The following is a 14,611-nucleotide window of genomic DNA, read 5'->3' on the forward strand; positions in this document are numbered from 1 at the left end:
AAATATTTCAGTGATGAAATTGAAGCAAAACAAAGAAAGCTGAAGGAAAAAGCAATGTGGGCACAGGTGAAAGTTGCAGAAAGACAGGAAGCACAGTTAGTGGAACAGGCAAATAATCTAGGAAATAATACAGGAAATAGACCAAGATTTGCAGGTAAAGGAAGAGGAAGTCTTGAGGAAGCAAAGAAAAAGTTCCCGTGTCACAACTGTGGCCAACTGGGACACTGGAGATCAGAATGTCCTAATGCACCATTAAATGAGGGTAAATCCTTAAATCAACAGGTGCAGAATGAAGGGAATAACCAACAGCAACAGCAACAACAGCAGAAAGTTGTGAGACAGCAGCAGAGTCAAGAGCCAAAACCACCTTTACCGCAGAATAGAGGGGTACAAAAGTACAGTAAGGATTCGGGATTCTTCAATGATGAGCAGGTAAACAAACCAAGACGTACTAACAAGGTACAACAGTACTTGTTAAAGAGTGAAGGGAGTGAGTCTGAAAGTGATTATTGACGGTGCCGAGGAGAGGAAGAAGAGTGCATACTTGGTGCAACTCTAGAAATAGACCAGGCAGGACCATTTGTGGATGGGAAAATAAATGAAGAGAGTGTTACTTTTTTAGTAGACACAGGTGCGACAAGATCAACTGTCAGGTCAACAGATGTTAGAAATCTTCCTCTCTCGGATGAAGCAATCCAAGTAGTTGGGGTAGCCAATACACAAATCAGAACACGTCTTACTGAACCAGTGAAAGTACAGATAGGGAAATTTTCAGACATGCACAGATTTATTGTCTGTGACACAAGCCCAGTGAACCTGTTAGGTAGGGACTTATTATGCAAGATGAACTGCACAATTTTCTGTACACCAGATGGAATAGCTTTTGAGACACAAGATGATTGATGTTTTCTACCGCATGACTCTAGAAAATAGAGAAAATGAATTAATTGGTACATTTCCAGTGTTCAATCCGGAGGATCTGCCTCAAGTACTGAGAGACACAGTGAAAGGAGCAGTTTGGGATTTTACAGGAGAGGATGTGGGATTGATGAATAATGTAGATCCAGTGAAAATTGCAGTGAAAGAGGGAATTGCATATCCTAACATTCCTCAGTACAAAATGACACCAGAGATAATTGAAGGGATAACTCCTATAATTGAGAAAATGATTCAGCAAGGAGTCCTGAGAGAACTATTGAGTAGTCCGTGTAATTCACCGATAATGGGACTGAAAAAGCCTAATGGCAAGTTCAGGATTGTACAGGATCTGAGAAAAGTTAATCAGATTGTGGTGGCATGTTGTCCCATCGTGCCAAATCCATCAGTGATTCTGTATCAAATTCCACATGATGCTGAATGGTATACAGTGATTGATTTGTGTCATGCATTCTTTTCAATTCCATTGCATCATGACAGCCAGCCAATTTTTGCATTTAGGTTTGGCCAGCGTATTTTAGCATGGTGTCGTATCCCACAGGGGTATACGGAGAGTCCTTCGATATTCAATCAGTTATTGAAAAGATCGTTGGAAAGTCTGATCATGCCTGAAAGCTCAGTGCTAGTGCAATACATTGATGATCTGCTTGTGGCATCAAAGACACGTGAAGCTTGTGAAGTGGATACCATAGCTTTACTGAATCATCTGGCAGATGGAGGGTTAAAGGTATCCCCAGCCAAATTGCAGTTTTGTAAGAAAGAGGTGCATTATCTTGGACATAATATTGAGAAGGGTCTGAGAAAAGTGACTACTGACAGGATCAAAATAATAAGAGAAATGAAAGCTCCAAAAACTCAGAGAGAAGTGAGAATGTTCCTGGGTATGGTGGGATATTGTCGTCAGTGGATAATTAATTTTTCCCTGATAGCAAAGCCATTGATTAAATTGACAAAAAGTGACATGACAGATCCATTGGATCTAGATGCAGAACAATTGGCAGCATTTGAAGAGCTCAAAACAAAAATGTGTGAAGCTCCAGCTTTGGGTATGCCAGACTATGAAAAAGAATTTGAACTATACTGCAGTGAGAGAAATGGATGTGCACTTTCAGTGTTAATCCAGAAACATGGACAATTGAGAAGGCCTATTGCGTACTTCTCATCGACACTTGACCCTGTAGCTGTGGGTTTACCAGGTTGTCTAAAATCTGTGGCTGCAACATGCAGAAGCCTGGAACAGAGTGAGGGGATCATAATGGGGTATCCTGTAAGGGTATTCGTACCTCACAATGTGGCAATTCTTTTGACAAGAAGCAGAACTCAGCATATGTCAAATAGTCGGTTGACTAAGTATGAGAAAGTGATTTTGGGAGCATCAAATGTGACTCTTGAAAGATGTACGAATGTGAATCCAGCGACACTTTTGCCGGATATTGAGAATGTAGGTATAAAGATGGAAGATGATCATGATTGTTTGGATGTGCTTGAGTACTGTACGAAACCAAGACCAGATATCAAGGATGTTCCCTTGCCTGAGAATGATCATGTGCTGTTTGTGGATGGATCATGCCTGAGAGATGATAATGGTGTGCTTTGTGCAGCATATGCAGTGTGCAAAGTTTCAGAGGTTATGGAAGCATCGCCATTGAAAGGAGTAAGATCTGCGCAAGTTGCTGAATTAGTGGCATTGACAAGAGCTTGTGAGATTGGGAAAGATTTGAGAACAACTGTGTTGACTGATAGTCAGTATGGGTTTGGAGTGGTGCATGATTTTGGCCAACTGTGGCTACAAAGGGGTTTCTTGACATCGGGTGGAACTCCGATAAAGAATGCTGAGCTGATTGGAAAATTGCTTGAGGCGATACAGCTGCCTAAGGAGTTAGCAGTTGTAAAATGTGCAGCACATGTTTCAGGAGAAGATTTTATCACTGTTGGCAACAGGTATGCTAACGATGTGGCACAGTATTGTGCAAAACTGAATCAATCAATTTAACAGGGAGAGAGAAAAGAAAGAAATGTCTTTCCCTTCTGTGATGTTTACTAATGTCCTAGAAACGTGGGATGAAGTGAAACAGTTACAGGATGAGGCAGGAGAAGAAGAGAAACGAGATTGGGTTAAGGCAGGATGTGCTCCAAGAGAAACAGACCATGTTTGGGTCTACAGAGATGGCAGACCAGTGATGCCAAACTCAATTTTGTCGTCAATGGCAAGGATGTATCATGGCCAGGGACATCTGGGGAGGGACGCGATGATTAGGTCCTTTAAACAGACCTGGTACAATGCAAAGTTTAGGACAATTGCGGAAAGCATCTGTCAAAGGTGTTTAATTTGTCAGCAGTTTAACACTGGGAAAAAGACAGTGGTGAGTTTAGGGACAATTGGCAGAGAAGGAGGTCCTTTCACAAGGATGCAAATTGATTTCATTGAAATGCCCCAAGTGAACAGACTGAGGTATGTCCTGGTGGTAGTCTGTTTGTTTTCAAGGTGGGTGGAAGCTTACCCGACAAGGAGGAATGATGGATTAACAGTGGCAAAGTTACTGTTGAGGGAGTTGATTCCTAGGTTTGGGTTTCCAGTCACAGTTGAATCTGACAGAGGTAGACACTTTCAAAATGAACTCATTGGTTTGATTTGTGAAGCATTAAAAATACAGCAGAAGCTACATTGTGCATACCGACCAGAGGCTTCTGGTGTGGTTGAGCAGATTAATGGCACAATCAAAAACAGAATTGGAAAAATGTGCTTAGCCACTGGCATGAAATGGCCAGATGTTTTGCCTCTAGTCTTGATGACTATGAGATCTACTCCAGACAGAACTACAGGATTAAGTCCGCATGAAATCATTATGGGACGTGCAATGCGTCATGCATTCGTGCCTGTGAATAAGTTGATGACAATAACTGATGACATGATTTTGGATTACTGTAAAGGCCTGGCTGACGCAGTTCATTCTGTGTTTCACCAGGTTGGAGAAGAAGCTACCACACTTGAGAAGAAGCAAGCCCATGATCTAAGTCCAGGAGATTGGGTGAGGATTAAGGTGCACAGAAGAAGAAATTGCTTGATTCCAAGGTGGGGAAGGCCAAGACAAGTTATTCTGACTACAACGACTGCAGTAAAGTGTGCTGGAGTGAGACACTGGGTACATGCAAGTCATACTCTGAGAATTCCAAGTCCGAGAGAAGGAACTGGTGAAGAGTATTATGAAGAGTCAGATTCCAGTGATGGTGAAGATCCTGAAGATACAGAATCAGTGAGAAAAGAAGCAGAGAAAGCTTCAAGAGATTCACTGCGAGTATCAGAAGGAAGATCAGATTCTGATTCTGTGAAAGAGCCTGAAGTTTCGAGTAGCAGTGGAGGAAAAAGAAAAGAAAAGAGAAAACACATTGAGACTACTCCTGAATCAGAAGAGGAGGAGATTGAAGAGCCACTTGAGATTATTCTTGAAGAAACAGGGTCAGAAGAAGATAGAGAGGGACAGATTGCGGAAGACCCCCGAGGAGGTGTAGGGAACATTGATGAGGAGCTAGGTAAAGGGACAAATAGACAGCAAGAAGATTGCGTGTTGGAGACCCGAGGAGGGACAGAAGTAGGGAAGTCTCAAATAGTGGTGAAAGAATCTGTGAAAGAAAAGAAAACTGCTAAGAAACGAAAGCAAAAGGCAATTGAAACAGAATCGGATGATGAGAATGAACAAACAGAAGGTCGAGTTCTGAGAAAGAGAACTTTGATTGGAGAAAGGAGTGTTAAAGAAAAGCCGAAAAAGGTTGTGAAAGGAGATCGTTGGCCTAACAACAGAGTGAAAAGACTGAGATACAGGATAATAAAAGCAAATACATCGGAAGCTGAACAAGTGAATGAGGTATCCAGTCAAACTTCAAAGGCTGAAGAAGAAGAATCAAAGAGAACAAAAGAACCAGTAGAAATAAAAAGAGTTAAGAGACCCAACCAAAAGTACAGATCACCGGAATGGTCTTATGTGACATTGTCTGAAGAAGGAAAAGAAGAAACAGTGACTCAAGATAATCCGGAAGTGGTCTTGAGAAAAGTGGTTGAGGAAGATACTGGTGAAATTCTGAAAGTACTCTTGACTGACATTGGAGAAGAGTCAAGTACTGAGGATTCCGACGTTGGAGATCTGATACAATTTGATGTTGAAGAAATTGGAGTGAAAAATGATGAGTATCCAAACTGAGTAAAAGAAGGATTCACTTGGACTGAGTGAACAGAAGGATCTTTGAAGAAGCTGAAGAGTTTGGAACAAACGTTGGAGATTTGAAAAGTTCTAATTACTGTAGTGGAGTAGAAGTTAAAGCAGAATGGCTAACATAGAGAATAACCCAAATAGATGTGCCTTCTTTAGAAGGTGGTGCAAGATGTGCTGCTGTTGTACTGGAATATTAATGCTTCTATGGGGTGTTTTAGTTTTATTAGTTACATTTAAGGTTGAATTTGGGATGGACGCAGAAAATATGACTAATATAGAGAAGAATTCACAAAAAGTAGTTCCAATTAAAAATAGTTACATACACAAGGATAGGTCAATTAATAATTTTTCTAGTAATGTTTTTTCTAAACTGTTATATGAATATGTGAAGACAATGGAAGTAAGGGATTGCTATGTCTGCATGCAGTTACCTGCATCCGTTTCAGAGGGTGTTACTTATCATCATTTACCAGCTACATATGGTATTTCTTGTAGTATTTTAAGTATTGTTTTTTATTTGTTAGGGAAAATAGATTATAAGATGTCTAACAGAGATAGTATTTTTGGGCACTTGCCAATGAACAAAGAGCTGAATCCAGCTAAAGAAGCTAACACTTTTGGTGAGATTTTTATTGAAGAAAAAGGACTAACATTAGAGTACATTTTTAAGAATAATTTAACTTGCAGTTTGAAAGAAGAGGAGAAAGCTTTCCTGGATATGGTAGAGGAAAGGAGAGTGAACATGCATGAGAAAGCAGGGAAATATGAAGTGAGTGAGACAATTTGGGACATTGAAATGGGAAAAGAGTTGAGAAATGGGGCTAGTCCAACTTTAGCTCTAGATGCACCGCAGAAGGGTAAACTATGCATTACCAGAAGGAAATCCCAATATGATACATACTTTGTAGGGACTAGTGAGTGCCATGATACATACTTCGTTGCGACTGGTTGGGGTTTCAGAGGTGGAGAAGATACTATTTTTCCAGGAGTGTACTATGTGTGTGGGAACAAGGCTTATTACAGGTTGCCTGACCATTGGTATGGCACATGTTATGTGGGTTTGGTTTTTCCTAAGATTTTTCATACAGATAAAATAAGTGATGTAGAAGATATTAACCTATTAAAACGTTTTAGGAGAGAAACTTGGTCTGAAATTGTGGGTGATATTTTTGGGGTTTTGATTCCAGCAGTGGGAATTTCTTTAAATGCTTATGGAATTCGGAAATTGTCCACAGTGGTTGATCGTTTATCGACAAATACCGCAGGAGGATTTCTTTTGGTAAATACGGAGTTAAGTGCCGTACGTGCCATGTCTATGCAAAATCGACTTGCCCTTGATATTCTTTTGGCTAAGGAGGGTGGAGTTTGTGGAATTTTGAAAGTTCAACATTGTTGCACTTATATTCCTGATGAAAGCAGAGACCTGAAGGTCTATATCAAAAATATTACTGATTTGCATGAAGATTTAGTACCACTTGAAACTGGGAGTTTATGGACTAAACTAGCTAATAAGATGATAGCTGTTAAGGATTTTATTGCAAAAATAGGTAGTACTATCGTAGGTAGAATATTGTTTCCCTTGTCTTGTATAATTGTTGCTTTGCTGATACTGAGATTAGTGTGTGTGTGTTATAAAAACAGGAGAGGGAAAGAGAAAATTTCAAAAAATAAGAATTCGAAAAATTCGAAAAGGGAACCAGAAGAGATTGAATTAGAAGAATTGAGGGAGAGTGTTTATTTAGAGACTAAGAGAGATGATGAAAGAGTGACTGGTGTTTAATGTTGTGTTAGGGGAAAGACATTTCTGATTTCTCCTAAAATGGGACTAAATTTTCACTAATTTTTTTTTTGGGTTTATTTGGTGATAAAATCACCAAAGGGGGGATTGCTGGAGCAGAGTTTTCTGTTAGAAAATTCTGGGGCTTTTGAAGCTCTGGCATGTCTATGCGTTTATTAATTAATTAATAATTGACAACTAATTATTTGTCTTGTGCAAGTGAGTCTTATTAACCAACCTGTTTGTCTTAACATAAGAGAAGGTTACACAAGGGTTAGCTTATTTGTGCTGTATTCGTATTTACAATAACGTGCAAGTTTTTCATGTTTAAACGTTGCTGTGTGCTATTTATTTTGAACACAAAACGCTGTCTGAATTAATGCTTTATATGTCGCAAAGCTAGATAAATGCATACACATAAGGGTGTTAGTGGGGTTAACACTGTTTAATCATTATGATGTAGTAATCTTTATTTTGTCTCTTTAATTAAAGATGGTCTATTGTGGCCTATGGAGGCCTTTGTGAAATGACTGAGAATAATTTGAAGCCTGGCTGAGCTGTGGTGCCGGCAAAATCTGTGATGTGACAAGGGAGACCCCTGCTGGAGTTCAGTTAACAGAAAAACTGACGGTAGTCCTTATATGGAAATTTCCGGGAGGACATCAGCAAGCTTGGAGGTTCTCCAAAAGAAATGATGTGTCCTTGGTGAACAATGAGCCTCAGAAAAACATTGTGCTAAAGCCGGTTTGCCGAGGGAAATGAGCGAGATGGATACTTTAATAGTTTCTAGTTCTTGGTTCCTGTTCCGTGATTTGCGTATTATGACTTTTCCTGAGCGGAGATTTCAAGATGTTGCAAAGTTACATCCCTTCCTTCTCGTTCTGCTCAGTGATACAGTTTTACTTGTCAAATTCATGTGTGTTTTCATTGTATTTTGCATTATAAAATGATAGCTTAGGGAGGGCTCTCCCCATACTTTCTTTCGTCGCCTTGCTGCGTGAACTTGCGTTGCTGAGGACTGATGCTAAGGACCTTATCCTGAAAAGACTTTTCTAAGAGACTGGTCCTGACCCGTTCTGACACTAGTTAGAATAGGTAACTATGAGAAATGATTTATTCTGATTTATTCTGACTAATTTTAGATAAAGCAATATAACTTTTAAACATGGTGTTGGTTGTTTCTTTCCTTGTTGTTTATTGAATACTTTATGATTATTGTTTATAGATTGTTTATATTATGTTAGGCAACCACTAAACTGGTCCTATCGCCTAGATATAGATGCAGGGTGCTTTAGGAGTTTCTTCCCACAGGTTTGCTGCTGGTAGAGTATTGGAGCGTATGTTAGTGAAATGGGCCCTAGCGTATGATGAATGTATGTGCGTGTAACTGTGAAATTACTCTATCTGTGGTAGTGGGCATATTTTAGGTACCCTGATCTGTAACACTTTCAAGCCCAGTTTGGCCCTTTCCTCCTCTATATCAGCAATTGATTAGTAAATCATATTTCCCTCCCGAACATGACTTGGCCACCATAGTGGTGCTGCAGAAATTGGGCAAGCCACTGGATCATTGTGCATCTTATTGCACAATCTCCCTTATCAACTCCTAAAACAAAAATAGATGCCTAAGTACTGGCTAACCAGCCACTTAAAATACTACCACATGTGATTCACCCGATCATTTTTGGTTTATGCCCAACAGGAGTATCAGTCCCCAAGTCTGTGTCAAAGGCACCCTCTCCGCCCCATTCGTAATAAGCCAAGGTACCCATCAGGGCTGTCTTCTATACCCTTTTCTCTTTGTCCTAGCCAAAGAGCCTCTGGCGGCCAGGATTTGCTGCAACACGCAGATATGAGGATTTAACTGGGGATATCAATGGAGGATCGCTTCACCCTATATGCAAATGATGTCTTTCTCTTTATGTCCCAACCTTCCCTTGTGGTCCCACAATTTCTCCAGATGCCCACCCTGTTTGGAGAGGTATCTGGACTGAGTTTTATCTGGCCCAAAATCGGTCCTGGTCTCTCTGAGGACAGATGAGCAAGTGACGACCTGGCAACACACCTCACAATACGTAGCCTGAGCTTTCGCTATTTAGGGATACACATAGTGCTCGAACCTAGCCTAACCTGGAGCCATAACCTGAAGCCCCTCGTGGCTTGGTTCATGGCGGACATAGGCAGGTGGGCATGACTGCCTCTTAATATCTAAGGCTGCATAGCCCTGTTCAAAATGATTGTGCCACTTTACAAAGATACCACATACCTGATTCCGCACTGGCCAAGATACAGGACTTCTTGTGGTTTAACCACCCCTCCTGATGGAGGAATGCGCATGGCAGAATTCTGCCTCGTTTATTGGGCGGCCCACCTGTTGGTGGTCAATGACTGGTTGAATGAAGAATAGAGTGATACAAAGTTCCGACTAGAGGTGGCAACTGTTGGATTGCACAATAGTATATGCATGCTTTATGGGAACCCCATAATCCCCCACCCCCCTGAGCCGACCCAGTTAGTCCTTCTAACATAGCGTTCAAAACTGAAATGGATTGGCTGGGATGAAAGGATCACCCTTGAGACCCCGTTGTGGATGGGATGATGGCTATGTCCTTCGTCCTCCCTCGCTGGGTTTAGAGGATGGGATAAAATCAGGATCTCCTTGGTTGGAGATGTATGGCAGTGATCCCACATTAAATCCTTCCACTCTCTTCAAACAGATTACTTCCTGCACAGATCCCAATTCTTCAGATACCTACAGCTACGCCATACCCTTGAACAACACCATGATTCCCTAGGTGTGGGACAGGAAGTTAGACCCACAGAATCCCAAATCCTCATGGGTCCTATCGAACGGAAGGGCATCTCGTGGATTCACAAAGCCCTCATACTAAACTCCCTAGACCGGTTTACACGATTGCTATCCTGTTGGGAAGGATGACTGGGCCCATTAGACGACTCCGATTAGAGGGATGCATGCATGTCACCTAAGGTGTTGGTCATATCCTCGAGGCTCAGGCTCATTCAACCTAATTTCCTGCACATGACGTACCAAACACCACTGAGACTATGGCACTCAAGCTCACTGCCAGCACCAAAATGCTCGGTCTGCTCAAATCCATGAGCGCAGTTTATTCTGCTTGATATGGTAATGCCCCAAGATCACAGAATACTGGCAGACAATATTTACCACCCCCTTTAGAGTGCTGGGGAGGCTGGTTGACCTATCTGCCAAGGTAGGCCTCGAAGTCCAGGACGAGGTAAGCAACATGACTGAGGACAGAACCCTGGAGGGGATGGGAACCATGTTAGCCAAGAGATACACAGCAAAATTGTGCAAGTCTACTTTTCCTCCCCCTTTGGTCTGCTGGGCACGTGGTGATGAACTGGTATGCCAAACAGAAAGAAACACTTTATATATCACTGGGATGCCCCAGGAAACAGGGAATATGGGAGAAATGGCTGGAATATCGGGCAAAGTTACTGTGAATAGTTTTGTGTGAGGTCTTTGTATTCGTTTCATCATCTATATGTACATATCTAAGTAACATCATGGCATTTGTTCCAAAGCAATAAAATGCAGTTTATTAAATACAACTTCCCAAGTGAATAAATTAGTACCATTGAGTTGGGTAATAATAACACCCATTGCATAAACCCACTTTAATGTGGCTGCAGATGCCAAATGTAGATACATTGGCTGTTATTATGAAAACCTCAAAGAAATAAAAACTGTTGTACTGCACTCTTTGGTATGGGTATGCAACTCTTTGCAGCACTCCTATGCATCACATTCACATGGTCTGATGGCTTCTTCTTCTTCTCTAATAGAGTAATCATGGCGAAGGGTCTATATGTGGATTTTGTGATCCCTCACCTGGTCAACTCTCCTTTGTATCCTCAGCAGCTCTTCCTTGGTCTGCTCAGCTTTCCGTGCCATTCGTGCCATCCTATTGGCTGAGAGTACTGCCTGGGCTGGCCCATCGCCCAAATGGTCTACTTCAGTGGCGAGCTCCATGCCTGACTGCCTAGATGGAAACAAAAATGAAAGAAGAGACAAAGATTGAACAGAAAGTGGCAATACAATGTGTTCTTCTGACTTGTGATAACACAGTATGTTGGTAAGCTACAAATGTATATTCATTAAATATCAATTTATACTGGAGGGCTAGTGCCTAATATGAGCATTCAAGTGTTAAATACATGACATGCAAAGAAATAAAGAAACAATGACCCCTTAAAAAGAGTGATGATTTCATTTTTATGCTATACAACTCAAAAATTGGTTACCAATGTATTGCTCCACAATATTCAGTGTATAGTCAGATAACTGTTTTAACTCCCTTACGATTACAATCAGCTTATCAGTCAACCTATAAAATACCACTGTGGATAACCCAATAAACTTCCTTCCCAAAGCCCTGCTCTCCATGTCATACTTCCTTGCTACCCCATCTCTGTGGTCCTTTGCTACCCACCTCAGGATCAGTATTCCTTTCACTCCCCTCTCTGGGCCCTCTCGCCTCAGCATCTCTGCATCTACCAAGTGTGAGTGCTGGTCCCAGGTTTGTAGCAGTCCAGGTCCAATCAGCCATGGCAAACTCCCCCAGCATTCATTAACGTAGGCTAGTTTTAATGGCCTTTTTGAATACCAACAAGGTACTTCAAACACACAAAAGGTGATGGGATGAATGCTCCCAATAAATCTAACCACTGGCCATTGCTCTGGGTGGCTTTCCAATCTATCTTTCTTTAGCCCATCATGCACCTCAGATTAGACCCAGCCATATGCAAATCAGTCTTGACCCTACTTCTGTAGGAACAGTTCAGCCAGCACTGCCAAGCCAACCCTACGCTGAACTGGAAGACCAGCAACCCAAGACCAGTTTTGCACTGATTGAGGTTCTTTAGTCAGGTGTAGCTTGAGGAAGATGAAGACAAACAACCCAAGACCAGTTTTACACTGATTGAGGCTCTTCAGTCAGGTGTAGCTTGAAGAACCTGAAGACAAACAACCCAAGACCAGTTTTGCACTGATTGAGGATCTTTAGTCGAGTGTAGCTTGAGGAAGATGAAGACAAACAACCCAGGACCAGTTTTGCACTTATTGAGGCTCTTCAGTCGGGTGTATCTTGGTTCCAGTGGCACAGTGAGTACTGGACCCATATCTGAGCATGCCCTTGGCCACTTAGGGTGGTACATCAAACGCAGAAAAGGTGATGGTGGGCACAAGAACGATGGACTGGAATACTACCCTGAGCAATTGTCAGTGGTTAGAGTTATTGATAGCATCCTCCTATCACATTTTGTGTGTTTTTTGTCCCAACAAGTTACACCTGTTAGTTTCTTGGTAAGCAAAAGCTCTACCTCTTGCTCTTCACCTTGGGACAAGTTGTAGTTGATCATTACTGGTTCTCAGCTGTTGTTCTTGGGCATACTTTTATGTTGGTGCAACAGAGATGAGAGTATGCGCTGCTGAGCATCACCGGCACCAGACCTCATTCATGATCATCCACCAAAGCACTGCTGGCAAAGGGACAGAAAAAGCAACCTCCCCATATCAGAGAATTCTCCCCTATGTTTGGTCAACGATAAACAATCTCAGAAAGACAACTGAAACTGGAGAAGGTTAACACGAGGAGGCGGAGAGGAGATGGCAAAACCGAAACATCCATATAATAGCTTGAAGAGAAGATGAACAATAGGAAAGGTCAATCTCAGGGGGAATTATCCCAAAGGAAATGAAAGATCAGGCACTGACAAGAGTAGACAGGAAAAGATAAACTAAGAACTATAATAAAATACAAACGCACTCCCAATTCTAATAAATCCTGTCTCTATTTCGAAATAGAGCTAAACCGACTTTCAAATGTCTTTACAGGCACTCTCACTCTAGCACCTTCTCGTAACCTTGCTCAAGATGTTCAAATTCATCCCAAATCTCTCCCCATGAAAGTTATGAACTGCTTTCAATGTTATCTGATCTGCAGCAATCACGTCTTCTCTTACATTAGTTTGCTTTGTTCGGAGTCTCAGGTAGTTTGATCTGTTTATCCATGGTCAAACTATGACCTCACTGTTATTATGCAGACATGACCACACTAGCCCTAGAAGAATGTGTTCACGGTGTTTACAGTATGTATTGTGACTTGGGCGTCGCTGATCTGTTGTATTTACTCCCTCATTAATGCTTTTGTATTTGCTGCAGCACCGCCAAGCATATTACTAGTTTCTTCACTGCCTGAGTTTTCTTTGCGGTGCGACTGCCATGAAAAGTGTGGCGGTGAGGAAACAAAAAGGGCCCTACGGTGCCCCCTGTTGCCTGTGGGCCAGGGGATGCATGCAGGGGGGCATATTGTGTGCCCCCCTGTCTGCATGCACCCCCAGTTCCTGCAGGGCATTGACTTGACAGTCCATGTTAGGAAAGTACAATGGCGTTCTGTAAAGATTAGATGACAGATGGCTTAGTCTTCAAAGTATTTTATTCATCAGCATCATCCCAGCTGAGCTCCCAGCTCAACAGCCTCTTCAGTTCATCTGTCAACATTCCTTATCAAGCTGACATCATACATTCCATGATGTCAGCTTAGCATATTCTCACATTCCCATTACGGTGCCTTGCTAAGGCTCACATTTGAACCTTAGCACTGCGCCGCCGTGGGCCAGCTGCCACAGGACCGCCCTACCTGGATTCCATGCAAAAACAACAATTGATGGACTTAATGCAGAACAATGTCATACATTCACCCCAGTACAGAGATCTGGGCCTAAATCCATCTTTTTTTGCTCACCATGCCATTCCAGTTTGACCCCAGCCATATGCAAATCAGTCTTGACCCTGTGCCTCATGGGAACAGTCCAGCCCGAACTGCCAAACCAGGTCCTACCTGGACTGGAAACAAGCATCCTCGGACCGGTTTCGGGGTTTCACCCCTCTTCAGCCAGGATAGCTTGATTCCAGTGGCATGGAGAGCACGGGACTCACGTCTGAGCATACCCGTCCCACTCAGGGTGACAAATGCAAAAACAACAATTGATGGACAGAATGCAGAACAATGTCATACATTCACCCCAGTACAGAGATCTGGGCCTAAATCCATCGTTTTTTTGCTCACCATGCCATTCCAGTTTGAACTCAGCCATATGCAAATCAGTCTTGACCCTGTGCCTCATGGGAACAGTCCAGCCCGAACTGCCAAGCCAGGTCCTCCCTGGACTGGAAACAAGCATCCTAGGACCGGTTTCGGGGTTTCACCCCTCTTTAGCCAGGATAGCTTGATTCCAGTGGCATGGAGAGCACGGGACTCACGTCTGAGCATACCCGTCCCACTCAGGGTGACAAATGCAAAAGCAACAATTGATGGACAGAATGCAGAACAATGTCATACATTCACACCCCAGTACAGAGATCTGGGCCTAATATGGCCATGTCTGAACTGGGGTGGCAGAGTGTACTAAAGAACGGTGATGGATCAAACCCAGATCTGTTGACTGGGTGTGAGTGTTTGATCGGTTCTGATGCTCCGTCCATCACCACCCTCTTTTGTACCGCTTTGTTCGCCATAAGTTGGCAGGGTATGCTAAGACGTGAGTCCCTTGCTCACTTTGCCACTGGATTCAAGCAAGCCTGGCTGAAGACGGCTGAAATGCCAGAAACCGGTCCTAGGAAGCTTGTTTCCGGTCCAGGGAAGGC

At 42.5% G+C, this 14,611-nt stretch overlaps 1 protein-coding gene across 1 annotated transcript in view; it reads right to left on the reverse strand.

Moving 5' to 3' along the window:
• The window catches only part of LOC146860159 (uncharacterized), a 330,246-nt gene that overhangs the window by 278,818 nt on the left and 36,817 nt on the right, over window positions 1-14,611 (reverse strand). The window contains exon 2 of the mRNA XM_085646318.1: window positions 10,796-10,946. Within this exon, the coding sequence (XP_085502444.1) occupies window positions 10,796-10,946 (151 nt within the window). The remainder of the gene's footprint in view (window positions 1-10,795; window positions 10,947-14,611) is intronic.

Source organism: Triturus cristatus, chromosome 3_1, assembly GCF_964204655.1.
Source record: "Triturus cristatus chromosome 3_1, aTriCri1.1, whole genome shotgun sequence".
Classification (NCBI taxonomy): Eukaryota; Metazoa; Chordata; class Amphibia; order Caudata; family Salamandridae; genus Triturus; species Triturus cristatus.